Genomic DNA, 14,837 nt, shown 5'->3' on the forward strand with positions numbered 1-14,837 from the left:
CGTGTGTGTGTGTGTGTGTGTGTGTGTGCGTGCGTGCGTGTGCGCGCGCATCTTTTTTCACACCGGTTTAAATTCTCAACCATGGAGACGAACCACTGCCCAGATCCTAATCATCTGTGGGAATGTGCTAAAACAGTTCTGATCCACACAGACCCAACCCCGCAATCCACAAGACCCCAGCGGATTTACTGCCACCCTCGAGCTGCTACACACCACATGACACCCACAGGGATCTATACCTCAATGGGTTAGTGGTTTTAGCAGGTAACTGCTAAGCTACACAATAACATGTGTGCTACTTGGACTGATATCCCTTCCTTCTTGGCAACCACTGTTTGAAGCTCCAATAGAAGATGCACGTTGGACTCGTTAATCATTAAAAGTATGATATGTGCTTTCTTAATTTAGAGAAACACATTCTCAGGCAAGCATCTGTCACTCCAGCTTACACACACACACACACACACACACACACACACACACACACACACACAGTCGCTCCCCCGCATACGAGGCATCACAGTGGCCATATCCTTCACTGAGTCGAGTCTTTGATGAGGCAGCCGATGCTTTGAAGCCCGGCGCTGCCATCAGGGGCTTTTAAAGAAACCCGGCCTCTCTCTTTGCATCTTTCTCTTACACTCCACAAACAACTAGCACATATTGCCAACTGAACCACTGATCCGCACTAGGCCAGAGTGATCTTCCTCATTTCATCTTGCCTTCTCTCATCCCAGTCCTACCACAAACCCTCATCTCTCTCTCTCACTCTCTCTTTTCAACTGAGGCACTTTATCCTCAACCCCTCATCGCGCTATATTCCCCAGATCTCATTACCACTTGTGAAATTGCATTTTTTTTCTCTCAGATCGTTTCATCTCTTTTGAAGAACCAGCAACAGGTATATACGGTATTATTGTTCAGTGTTCAGAAATATCTTAGATTAAGAAGTGTGAACTCTTTAAAACAAGAGATGGATGTTTCAGCGCTTAGGGTGGTCAGTTAGAGAAGCCCTATATAAAGGCAAGTACATCCTGTTTGTGTGCAAAACAAAAGGGTCATGAATGTCATGAATATTAGGAAATACTTTAGGAATACTCCAACAATTCTCTTGCTATGAATGTTTGTAGAAACATTCATGGTGTCCAGACAATTATTCCTAATGAAACTGGTGACTGAATTTGTTTCTCTTGCGGCACCAGCAGGACATTTTCCTCTCTTATTATTCGATAACGACAGGCTGTCTGAACAACAAAGTGCCAAATACCAGAGACTTCATGCTTCAGGAAGAGTGCTGTAGTGTCACTTCAAACACATATTTCATTTGCATGAATTTGACATGTAAACAAATTGTATGTTGCAAGTTAATGAAATGTGCGAATAAATTGTACCTGGCATTTTGTTTTCACGTTGTCTTTGCTCAGTGTAGTAAAATGTGACCTAACCTAACATGCATCTTAATTTTTCAGCAAAATTTACTCCATTTATTCCAAAACATCAAAGACTTCACCAAGGGAATTTTAAATCCGGTGGGCAGATTTGCCTTAGACTATCCTAATTGTGACCATTCTGAGAGCTTTCCTCTTGTGCCACAGAACCTTCATGTTCTCAGTGGGGTAAACCGCTTTTCATGGCAGTCTGGGTTGCCCTCCAGCACCTCCCTGAAACTTATTTTTAATGCAGTACTATTACAGCACTTTCGCACTGAGGGAGTATAATGAACATTACGGCCTCTGCATTATTCTGTTGGGTCTCAAATGTTTTACATTCTGATGCAGCCTGCAAGTTTCTCACAGGATATAACAAAGTATGTGTGAAAACTTTAATCCATCTCCTACACAGAGTTGTGATGTCTTCACCATTTGCATGTAGCTCACAGGCGCAGTCCCAGACAGTTTTTCTCTCTTACACTTTAACAAGAGCTCTTAGATTTCCTACAGTTTCTCTGGGAGCGTTGTCTGTCGATGCCCACACAGGAAGGTACCTGTTAGCTCTTGTGTCTAGCTGAGTGGGCCAGTAGGTGCCTGTTGTCCTCCTACACCGAGCCTGTGAGACTGTTAAGGCCCTTATGAGAATTGGATCTGACACCATCAGCCCCATCTTCTTCCTGTTCCTCTTCCATAGTAATAATGATGGAAAGGTTGTGGCACCCTGCAAATTGCAGGTTGAATTATTGATGTCTGGTCCTTTGGTACAGCGAGGACTGATCATCTATGACATCTGTCAATACGTAAACGGGTATAACAGCGTTGCTATGTGACGGACAAGCTTGTTTTATTTGTCCTGTATGCCACAGGTGGGGAGTGTGCCAATATTATTATCTCTCAAGGTGCTAAGACAATGATTCAAAGTGATTTGCCGTCGGCTAGCTTGGAGATGGCTCCATAAATCGAACATGTGGAGTCTCTGTGTATTTATTTTTAAAAAACACAGTAAAACATGAGTAGGATTAAGTCTTCCCTCTGGCTGTTCTTTTTATTTTTATTTTTTTCATTTCATGCAGACACTGTGTTGCAATAACACAAAATAAGCAGCTTTGGATGATAAAACGTACCATTTTGGTTCCCAAATCAAAACTGAAGCATATACTGCCACTTGGTGGTTATCCTGTAATATGGAAAGAACATGTTAAAGTTGAAACAACTGAATAATGACCTCTTCTGTTTTTACAACCAGCACCCACATCTTCTTCAATAATTGCATCACTAAGCTGACAGAAAGAACGGCTATTGTGTTTGCTACATAATACAGAGGCAGTAGCCGGCACACTGGAATGATTTGTATAAGCCCAGTTTAGTGGGTCAAAAGGAGGGGCAGAAAGTCTGTGGGCGGCTCGTGCACTTGAGAGAGGAACGTTTAAGCTGATGAACATTGCTTAACAGTATAGCTGTAATGTGGACTCATTTAGAGCTGCTTCTTTCCAGTGGGGGCTTGATTGAGCAGCCGCCACTTGTTTGTTTTCCAATTTGGGCTTTGGTGGGTACTTCCATTTTACCACTGCGTTTGTTTTCGGCAAGTCCTCATGTCTAATTTATTGGATCTGTTTTAGCATGTTCGCCTCCTCGCTCTCAGGCGATGGTATGCTGCATAAATTATGCAGAGTACTTTTGATTTACGACATCGGGGGCTGATGTGAGACTGCGTGCTGCGAGTTAGTGCGTCTTAAACCCAGCCTGCTATGTCACTGTGCCAGCTTTTCAGATTGAGATGTTGAAACGTGAGTGGGGTACAACAATGGAATAGGAATTTGCAGTGAAACCACTGGCTCAGATAACGTTTAGGCTTTTAAAACAATTCCCTCATTGGCAATAGTAAAGATTTACAGAGAAGCAAAAGAACACTTTGCAGTCCTTCTACTATCTTGCCCAAATTAACCTTGAATATTCATTGAGAATGTTACACACCACTGTGGCTAAATATAGCTTACCATCTGTAGCTCAGTATTCAAAGTAGGGGTAAAGCTTGGTCAAAGGCAACAATGTTGATGTAGTGAGATTTGGACTTGTTGAAGCATAGTAAAATGATGGTGCTGTGAGCTGTGGACTTGTCTGCTTTTCAGTCAGCTCGCACCAGCAGCTTGTGAAATGAAGAACGAAATCAATGTGCATCAAAGGGTCTCCTCCTGTCAGTCTTGTCAGATCCAGTTGAAAGGGTAGATGTACCGGGGAAGACTATTGAAGCTGAGACTTGTAATATTCCTTTCAATCAGTGACATCTGCAACTAGTCACTGAGATACCTGCACAGTGTCTGTTTTATTTGGATATTTCTATGTTCCCCTATCAGGCTCATTAAGATAAAGAGGACAGAAAAGGATCCTACTAATGACCAATGCCGCTAGGAGAGAAATTAAACAAGGTGCACCCGCTACTTATAAAGAATTGTAAAGAATGCGTTCCATTCGCCTCGCGCTGAGAAAATGAGTGTCCTGTTGGAGCCTCAGTAGAATTAAACCACAGCTATCTTTCAGCCTGCAGCAAACCTGAACCTTGTTTTAATGTGTTCTTGGTTTTTTTGGGGTTTTTTTTTTCCAACTTTCAACTGTAGGACGACCATTTTCCAAAACAAAATAATTACTCCATCTAACACAGCTAAAACACCCCCACGGGTGCAGAGTTCAAGTTATGATGAAACATGTAAATATGTTTTACAGCCATTCGCTCAATTTGCTCGTTTGCAGATGTCTTTTTGCATGTGTTTGTGTATTACATCTGTGATTTACTAAGTCTATGGTGAAAGTGGATTCTGTTTCCACAGCAAAAGCAGCACCATCATTTACTGACTAAACATCGTTTGAGGTGTCGCATGGAGCTCAACTTTAGCTGACGTTAGGCTCAAAAAGTCCTGATTTTGTTATTTGAAGCTTTTCCCAGCTTTGACTCTGTAAACTGTATGTTCAGCATAATTAACCTGTGCACATAAAAACAGATTATAGGGGTATTCATTGTAGGATTTGGAGACTGACAAGTTGTTTTAGGAGAAATGGGAAAAGAAAGAAAATTATGGTATATTTATACTAAGACTAACAAGTGAAAGATTAGTAAAAGTGAAAGATCTGTTTGGATCCCTGAAGAAGAGACAAATCCCACTGGGGGTTAGACCAGGAAAGGCATCCGGTGTAAAAATGTGCCAAATCAAACATGCAAAGCTACCTGCTTTGGCGATCCCTTGTGAATAAAACAGCAGCCAAAAGTGTCCCTTTTTTTCTATTAACACTGATCTCTTTTCAGATTTACAAAACAAAAGCTGTTTTTGGTTTGACCTCTATAGGTTATGGAAATGTATCAGAATATTTATTAAGTAGATACAAAATTTACTACAGGTAAGCAGAACATGAGCATTAGTTCAAACAAAGAGCACTTTGTTTTAGATATATTACTACATGAAGTCATTCTGCAATGCTGAAGATGTCACCTTAGTGTAGAAAATTGCCATTGCTCATTTTATGTTATGACAATGTAATATATAGTTAGCAGATGAATTAGAATTGGAAAATAAACACGTTTTGCTGTACAGTGATGTGTTGCCTACAAAGTGATTTCACAAACACGATTTTCTGTTTTGTCCCTGGCTCATCATCATGTGGCTGACGTCATTACAAGGTTTTCATTTCTTGTTAATTGCAAGCCGTTAGAGACGGTTCAGTTTTAAGCATCCTTTGTTGTGTTGCCAGAACTTAAAATTCTGTCCTAATTAGCAAACGGTATTCAGAGGTTTTCTTATAACTGGAATGTTATCTAACAAGATGTAAGATCTAACCATACACATAAGTTGCGAGTGGCTGTGTTGAGATTTTAGCTATATTTAGAAGTGAAATAATGACTAAAAAAAAAGAAAGTTAAAAGCTTGTCTTGCACAGTGCACAGACTCTCCTTGGCTGCTACAGCTCGCTAAACCGTAGAGAAAGAGAGAGATGTGCGCCTCACCTGTAATTTGTATAAAAAAGTGAAAAAAGTTTCTTTGAAAAGTTGCTGAATCTTGCAACAAAGTCCCAACCATTAGGTTAACTTGAGGATAATGATCACTGCTGTTAGTGAGAGGGATGGTTTATATTTCCACATGAGAAGTCCCTGCATCACAAAAAACCCATCCAAATAACAATTTTTTTGATACAAAAGTAATCACAACTGCTCCCTGCTGCCTGCAAGTTGCTTTATACATGTATTTTTGACCAGCAGCTCTCCTCTGCAAGTCAGAACAAAGGGAAAAATCTGTGAGAAAACTACTGCAGACTCACACAATGCTGAGCTTTGAGGGATGCGTAGGAGATTAGTCTGAAGATCTGTACTCATAAACTGCCAGAATATGAATTATAGATCTCTGGTCTAAAGGAAAATGCCTTTATTTTTCTCAGCTAGGCACCAAGTTTCTCAAAACGCCAATACTCACCCACTGAGTTTCTTAGATTTTATTGTTACTTGTCGATCAAAGGAAACCTGAAGTGATTTCAAATGAACTCTTCTTAAATAGGTAACTAGTTGCATGAAAATATCCGTGTTGAACTGCAATCAACATATGATTATGCATGCACTCTGCATACGCTTTGCTCTCAGAAATAGAGGATAGAATCCAAGGAGCCACAAACCAGCCCCCTGGATGAAATTTGCCTTCAAATTGCACATAATGACCCTGCTGCATGCCACCCCTGTGTCATCTTACGCAGGTCAGGTTTTCAGTTAGCTTTGTCTCCTGCATCTATGTAGTATGAGTAAAGAGGAAATGATGGCAGGTGTAGAAGAGACAAGGCTTTGTTTTCACATCAAAAGACTCCCATTTTCACTTCAGCACCAGTGACACAGAGAGTGAGGGATTCAAGCAGCTGATGATGCTCTTTGCTGGCTGCTAAAACGCCGTCCTAGTCATTTATTGCCACATTATATTTTCACCATGTGCGTCACCTGTCTAATCACCCATGATAATGTGTCCTAAACGACAAGAAGAAAAGGGAAAGTTGCCAAGAAACATTAAGAAGAGTCAAAAAATGCATGAATAAGGGACTTAGCTTACGATTGAAGAATGAGGTTGGTAAAATTCTATTTTTCTCCCTTCTCAGATAAATGGGGATGAAAGCAGTTATCAAACTTTTGCAACACAGGAAAAATATGTCTTATTCTTTAATGCGACAGAGTTCAAATGTTTGCTGTCCATGTTTGATTTGTTAGTGAAGGTGTGATCAGTTTATATATATATTCTGTGATCAAACATGCTGCAGCTCTTAGCCCACTCTACTTTTCATAATGCTAAGCTTAGCATAAGTTCAGAGAGGCTACGTTAAGGTTGTCTTAAAACCCTGCTGAATCAGCCAAGCTCAATAATCATCCCCCTCATCAGCTGATGGCTTTGCGTGCAATATTTAAACTGCATTAGCCTGCTCGCGGTTGCATTTGCAAGCAGCTTTGCAACCCACTTACACCCTAGCTTCTCCTCGCTGTAGCTGACGCAGTCATTGTTATGCCGGTCACAGTGCCTGCTTTTTTCTGTATAGGATGTTAGTGCTGCTCTTATTACATCCAGCTTTCCACATAGAGCCATCAAACCCATATAAATTACTGAAGATGGAAAAAAAATTGCTGGACTATAATGGTCCTGATTGTGTTTTTAATATATTTTCTAGTATCCAACAGAATTTAAATATTTGTTTGGTATCAGTTAAGTTTGATGGGAATGTTTATGTGAATCAACATTGTATATTAGCTTTATTACTGTGGTGACTGTAGCATCTACTGTGCCACAATAACTGTAACAGAAAAATATGTTACACAACTACAAGAACAAAGGGGTTTGGGGCAGAGAGTGGCAGGAAACAGAGGTTCAAAATTACTAACACTGAAATCTGGGCATGTGGAAGAGTGCATAGACCTCTTTTTTCCATGTGCCATGTTCCCTGGAGTGAGGACTCAGAAGTTTTTAGTGGTAAACAGAAGTGGCAGACCAAGAAAAGTTTCTCTCCACTGGGCTCTGATGATGTTTGTTTTGAGAGAGATGACTCCATGCTTGATGTGTGTCTTCAGCAGTTAAGAGCTGATAGAAAAGCCATTTGTGTCCAGCCTCCTATCTGCCAACTGACAGAAAATTTCAACTGAGAGAGAAGAAAGTGACCTGTCGGCTGTCACATTCTATCAGCGTTGCTCTTTGCCTTGCTCCACCATCCGTTCATCCTTTTCATCCCTGCAGGGAGTCTTAAATATTAAAAAAAAAAAACACAGAAAGAAATGTAAATCCAGCCAATCATGGACTTTACTCATAGCTTCACATTGGACAAGATGCAAGTGCAATTACAGTAGCACTTCAGGATGGAAGCTCGTGTGCTGGAGGAGGCGCTGAGTGTGGCACAAGAGAGCAGTGGCGTGTCGGCAAAGATAGATTTACGAACACGGCCTTTCATTTAGATTGTGTGCTGTGCACTGAGACGATGCCTGCCAAAGGGGTTTTACTATAATTAATCATGTAATTTATAAACAAGCAAACAATAATAAATGAATGCAATATAATCAACAGCTTCTGTTTCATGTTTGTCTGTTACTTAATGTAGTAAAGGGAGTTCATTTAAATGTGATTGATTGCATGATCTAAAGTATCTTTCTGTTGTGAAGCTTTAATAGACACAAATGCAAAACGTAAACGAGGACAGAGTTGCATTTGTGTTGGTTTTGGGTGTGTGTGTGTGTGTGTGTGTGTGTGTTTGTGCCTTTGGGCTTCTAGTTTGCTCGTGCAGCACTGGCGGTAGAAAGGGGCGATGAAGAGAGATGAGACCAGGCGGAGGGTCATTACCGCGCTCTCTGATAAAATGGAGAACCAGGGGACTCGAGCGAGTGTGACACACACAGATGTGCACTGACACATGTCAAGGGGGAAGCTGTTCTAGCTAGAATTAACAAGTGACTGTTGCCACCACGGTCCCATAAAATCTTTCAATAGACACACATTCTTAAACTAATACAGTGTCAGAAACCAATAATAATTACATTTCTTTTTATAAATATCAGCCTTACTGATATAGGAATTTTATGACTCATATTCGGTGTCTGATCTAAGAGAGATCTCATAGATCTTGTTAAAGTCTGATATTTAAATATATAGGGTGAGGTTTTTTTCCATTTCACTTACATAAGAAATAAACAGATTTCCCTAATGTGTGTAATGTGTAGTTATTTATTTACTCAGGTATTCCCTGGCCGACTGTCCTCAGTTAGGCTTGTAGCTGTTTGTGGCGTCCAAAATACATGTTGTTGCAAAGTACCCTCTAGTGGACAAACTATGCAACATCAACCCTCAGAATATGGTTGAAGGGTGTTTCTTGCATGTCTTCTTTATATGGGGCGATCGTGGCTCAAGAGTTGGGAGTTCGCCTTATAATCGGAAGGTTGCCGGTTCGAGCCACGGCTTGGACAGTCTCGGTCGTTGTGTTCTTGGGCAAGACACTTCACCCGTTGCCTACTGGTGGCTGCCGGACACTGGTGGCGCCAGTGTCCAGCAGCCTCGCCTCTGTTAGTGCCCCAGGGTGGCTGTGGCTACAATGTAGCTTGCCATCACCAGTGTGTGAATGGGTGGATGACTGGATGTGTAAAGCGCTTTGGGGTCCTTAGGGACTAGTAAAAGCGCTATACAAATACAGGCCATTTACCATTTATTTCTTTACTTTTATCTCCACTTATCAGACATTCTAAATGCTGATATGGAGATATTGGCAAACAGGTTATATCAACCAGCTTATCGTTCAGGTTCTATTGATGAGTATTGCTAATCTTAAACTTTCTTTTTACATGTATGTAGGATGTATTCCTGTTCTTACTGCTGTCCTTATCAGTATAAAGTTTCTGACATCATAAGTGAAGTTGTTTTTGTGTTAGTCCTTGTATTCAAGGGTGTAAAAAATAATACCATTCATATTCTGTGATGCAGTTTCTTGTGTTTCTGGCTATTCTTGTGATGTACATACTACTAGGATATGTACAGTGTAGTTTAAATGAGTACATTACGTGTATAACCCACTGTGCAAAGTTTACATTTAAGGTATAGATATAATTATGGTTTTATATGGCACTTTTCTTTTCTTACTGATGCTGTCTGCTATGGAGACGCCATTTGGTCCCAAGGAGAAGGTGACATTGTGAAACAGGCTCGCCTTTTCTTTTTTTAACATCAATGTTTTAGCTTTGAATTTTTTTTTTGATGGGGTCGCAACTAATTAGTAGCTTTCATTATTTATTCATTTGCTGAGTAATTAAGTTGTGAAATGACATGCGCTGCGGAAATCCAGATTCATTCATTAGTGTTTTATTGTAAATCACAGTTAAAGGCTCAATAACTAAATTTTTTTATGTTAATTTTAAGTTATTTTTTACATTGTAGTAAAATCTTATTCTTACTTTCATGTTTAATTTGAGTTTTATGGGAGCTTTTTTAATTATGTTATTCCTTCTAAAAGTAAAAACAATATGAGACTCATTAATATTTTTAATGTCCTCAAGTATTAAAATAACCCAGTGATTGTTTTCTGAACCAGATCCAGTCAGTAACAAACAACCATTACCAAACAAATGGCTCTGTGGCAGCTTTAAACTTCTTTTCTTCCCTATATAGTTATGGAGTGAAGAATATACGGGCCAGTTGTAAATATTTAATAGAACTCTGAAATTCTCTTCAAAACAACTGCACACTTCAAACTAGACTCTGCAAAGTTCTCTTCTACAATAATAATCATGCTAAAGACAAGTGGGCTGTAGCTATCTGGCTGCAATTTCTCTTCTCATCTTCGATTTTTCTGCTGAGTCACTGCTCTCCTGCACGAGCTCTTTCTGACTGCGCTTTGTCCTCAGCTACACCGTTTTCTCTCCATATAACACGTCAGTGTCTCCTCAGTCACTTTCTCTTGTCTCCAGCCTCTGAGGTTTTCACTCTCTTTTATGAATCTCACCTGTGCTCAGCTACCTTTTTGTCTTCTAAGACATCTCTCTCTTTGTCGAGATTTCAATGTCTTACTCTTTTATCTTCTTTTCCTTTTTTCCCCCCAAACACTATTCCCTCTGGTTAATGGTGGAGAATGAATGGAGATTTGATGAAAGATAGTCCAGCTCATAAGATGATACTGCCTCGACGTGAGACTGTTGCTAGTGCAGATGTGAAGGGAGTGCAGTTTTAAATAGACTTTCGTAGAGCACATAACTAAGAGTTATTTTAATATTACAGTAGTTGTGTTAATGCTTATACATTATTGGTTTTGTTTTATTTGTTTGTCTTTTGAGGGGGGAGGGTGGTCAGAGGCAACGTGTTTAACTATTTATGAGTAAAGAGAAGAAACTAATTCACACACGCTGGCTGTTTTACAGTCATCTAAAAAATAACTCTTAGTACTCCTGTGAAAGTACATCCAGTCTGAGATTATAGAGTTACCTTTAGCAGAAATAACCTGAAGTAGTAATTTCATCTATTACTTTATCAGTCTGTCACATTTATTGGGGGAAATTTTACCCACTCTTCTTTACAGTGTTGTTTCATGATAAAGGTTTTTGAGGTTTGTGGGATTAATTTGTGCATAGCTAGCTGAGGTCTAGACTTTGGGCCAATGCAGCACCTTGATTCTTTTCTTTTCACCCATTTCAGTGTGCTTCTATGCTTGGGGTCGCTGTGTTGCTGCATAGCCCAGTTTCATCCAAGCTTTAATGGTCAGACAGATGGTGTCATATTCAATTCTTTGGTATACAGAGGTGTTGATGGTCAACTTGATCATGGCTGACTCCAAGAAACAAGGCCACTGTGGCTGTGAAACAAACCCAAATCACCTCCGTCACCGTGCTTGACAGCATGAGGTGTTTGCGTTGGTATGCTGTTTGGTTTTTGCAAAACATGGCGCTGTCCAAACCTGTAAACAGTGTTCCACAAGTTTTATGGTTTGTTTAGATGCAACTTTGCAAATCTAAGCTGTGCTGCTATGTCATGAACTTTACAGAGCTCAGTCAGCATGTTAAATGTTCGAGTCTGAGATGTTGTTCTCTGATGGGGGATGGGTAGTTTCTCTTAGTATTGCACAGTTTGAGCACTCTTGGGAAGATTGTGGTGTCATCATAACACACACGTACATGCTCAGTCAAAGCCTTTGCTTTTATAGAGGTGTTCACACTTGCTGATGATCAGTTAATCAAGTGCATTTGATTAGCAGCGCCTGACTGCTACTTACCATTTTAATCCCTGTGGAAGCAGTAAGGATGTACATAGATGTACTTGCATGACTGTATGCATACTGTATTTTTGTCAGTTAATATTCACCAAGTTGTATTTTGTGTTTTCTCTTCAGTTGTTCAAAAATAAAGCAGTGGAGCTGGGAGAGAAGCTACTGCCTGCCTTCAACACACCAACAGGAATACCCCGAGGAGTCATCAATCTCGGGAGGTGAGTCTCAGCACAAGTCATCGCGTCCAGCTGTCCTTCTTCTCTGATAAAAGACGATTGAAAGCTATCACATTTTTCTGACATTCAGGAGTGAGCAAAACTTTGGCTTTTGTGAAGAAAAAAAAAACAAAGTTCAACATGCAAGTTGTCATTAAGTAAGATAGATGTTGTTTGAATGTGGCGATAACATCAATTAAGGAAAGCGAAAAACATCCCAGTCACACAGGCTCTGTTTACTGACAGTGGATCAGCTGCAGGCTAAGCTTCATAATGCAAATGACATTTAGATAAGATTTAATCTGTGTTCATAACCACTTCAGAAGATCGTCTGAATAATATTTGCACGTTTTTAAATGAACAGTGTTAATTTTTCAATCTGTTCTAAACTATTGCCTTTCTAATCTAGAATCTGTGTTGACATGATCTTCTTAATGCCACAGTCATGCAGCACAACTTTGAGCTATTCTCATTTTCAGAGCAATTTCCAGCGTGGAGTTTTGCTTCTCCGCTTGTTTGGATGTGGGTTTTCCACTCCCTTTTTAGGCGGGAGTGGAAATAAAGAGGGGAAAAAGTGGCTTACAGTTTTATAGTGAGACAGAAATCGGAACTGAAAAGCTTACAATAAAGAAATCTGACAAACTGATGAATGATAACAGCACTGTGTCGGTCGGCTGTGACAGGCAAATTATCATTGCTGGCCTACATTCATGCAACGTGACTATTGTCTTGTCATCACTCGTATGATGTATGAACAACAAAGTGTAAAATGTACATCATGATGTGAATATGGATCAAAATTACGTGACCAAGTTTTAACTTTCAGACTCTTCTTCTCATTAACTAATCGTATTTTCTTATAAGATACTTCCTGGCACCCCTGTCTTCCACCTGCTACCAATTAACCCACCAGCCAAGCTGCACAGCTGCTGGAAGATTTAATTACCTCAGTCTACAGTTAATTCCTTCTACATTACAAACAGTGCCAGTCCTACAGATGGGCAGGAGGAACCATACTACCCATAGTGTATCACACAAAAACAAACCCACGTCACTTTGGAAGTAAACATATGCAGCGTGTGAGAGAACGTGTGCACCCTGGGGAAGTCAGTTCAGGGGAGTTTCCATTAATTGATTTTTTTCCTTGTGATAGATTCTTCTTATGTTTAATGGTATAAAGTGCGTGTACTACTGTGTTAGTGTGTGTACATTATATAAAACAGTACGGTAAAACTGATTGACAGGAAGTGCATATGTAGACTTTCTACAAAAAATACCACAAGTTTTTACTCTTAATCGCTCAGATTATTTCAGTTTCAGTTGACAGAAAGTTTGAACATGGTCATGATCACTATCATTATAGTAATACGCTCCAGGGAGCCTTCTTTCAGCTTTGTCGAATATTTAGAGGAAGAAAATACGTGAGAAAATAACATATTAGCTAATAAAATTCTTGATTTTGTGTTTGGTTTTTTTTGCTCTCAACCTTATAATTTAGATTATGCAATAACTCACAGATTCCCCTTTTACAAATTAACAATGTCACATTTCCTGTTCTGTAGCCAAAAACCCCTTCAACGTGCTAAAGATGTTCTTAACGGCACTTAAACCCCTTAACAACATTACATGTAGTGTTTAATTTATGTTTCCTGTTAAAATGACAGCGTAAACAATGCTAAAACGATTGCAGTTAAAATGTAAAAGATCCTACTTTTCCCAAGCACATTATTCCCAACACGTGGTATTGATTTCCATTTCTTAATCTGTTTTTTTTTTCTCTTACACTCGATTATATTTCTGACTGATATGGAATAGATTGTGTTTGTTAAAGAAGGTGAAAGGGTTAACAGATGCGTGCCAGTGATGTTGCTTACCAGAGACTCCAGAGACTACCACCCTATGCCCCTCCCTCTGCAACGAATGCAACACCTGCTGCCCTGTACCGAGTTTCAATTGATTCCACTTGAAGCGGGAATCAGATATGACTCTAGCCAGAAGTATTAACGATGCAGCCCCTAAACCTTTTAATAGGTGCATTTATCAGAGTGCCAGACTCTTTGATTCCTCTCTGCTCTCACTCGCCAGCCACTTCCCACCATTTCTCTCCCCTTTCTTCTCACCTTCTCAACATTTCAACTCAATTCATTATCCGATATCACATATCCTCCAGCAACTCTTAGAGGATATGTAAAGTCATTCTTTTAATGTATTATGGACTAACTAATCATTGGCAAGCATCAGTTCACCACACTAAGCTTTGATTTGTTGAGTGATCTTACCCGCACTAACTAATGGGCCAGCACTGCTGACCTTGGTGTGCAGTTTCTAAAACACTTTTTCAGGTTTATATTAAGGCATTGAGTTTGACATTGAGTATAATGAAACTTTAAACAAACATCAATCACTGCAGTCGAACATAAATTAATGTTAGATGATGGAGAGGGCTATTTTTTATAGACTTTTGATTAGTTTATTTTTACCAGACAGAGGGCCAGCCCACATCAGCTGCCAAGTTAATTTTATGTATTTTAAAACTACCACCACCATCGGAAAAAGATTTTTAAAAATGCACCCACTTGGAGTGTGTAACTACTGGGAATAGTTCTCTAAACGTCTGAACGTTATGTGCTGCAGTTTTTACTTCTTAGGTCAGTGTCATAAGCCGTTCACAAAAAGCACAGAAATGTGATGACCTTAGGTTAATAATACAAGATTTAATGGGCAAAGAGAGAGTTTTTTTAACTCATTAGACTAAATTGGAATTACATAACCCGATTTTTATTGTCAGTGAAATTAACATTTGTATTGTTTATTAATTTATTGACTGGTCGACAAAATGTCAAAATACACAGAAAAATGCCTGTCATGGTTATGTGCAGCACTATGTGATACAGGCTGTTTGTATTCACATAAACAGACAAAGACGTAACATCTTTACATCACAGGAACTGGT

General features: G+C 39.6%; 1 protein-coding gene across 1 annotated transcript in view; it reads left to right on the top strand.

The window, feature by feature from the left end:
• The window catches only part of LOC102292667 (mannosyl-oligosaccharide 1,2-alpha-mannosidase IA), a 192,391-nt gene that overhangs the window by 162,194 nt on the left and 15,360 nt on the right, over positions 1–14,837 (top strand). The window contains 1 exon segment of the mRNA XM_005925531.3: positions 11,793–11,887. Coding sequence (XP_005925593.1) covers positions 11,793–11,887 — 95 coding nt within the window.

The sequence above is a fragment of the Haplochromis burtoni genome, unplaced genomic scaffold (assembly GCF_018398535.1).
Source record: "Haplochromis burtoni strain Fernald_Lab_line unplaced genomic scaffold, NCSU_Asbu1 Contig_84, whole genome shotgun sequence".
NCBI lineage: Eukaryota > Metazoa > Chordata > Actinopteri > Cichliformes > Cichlidae > Haplochromis > Haplochromis burtoni.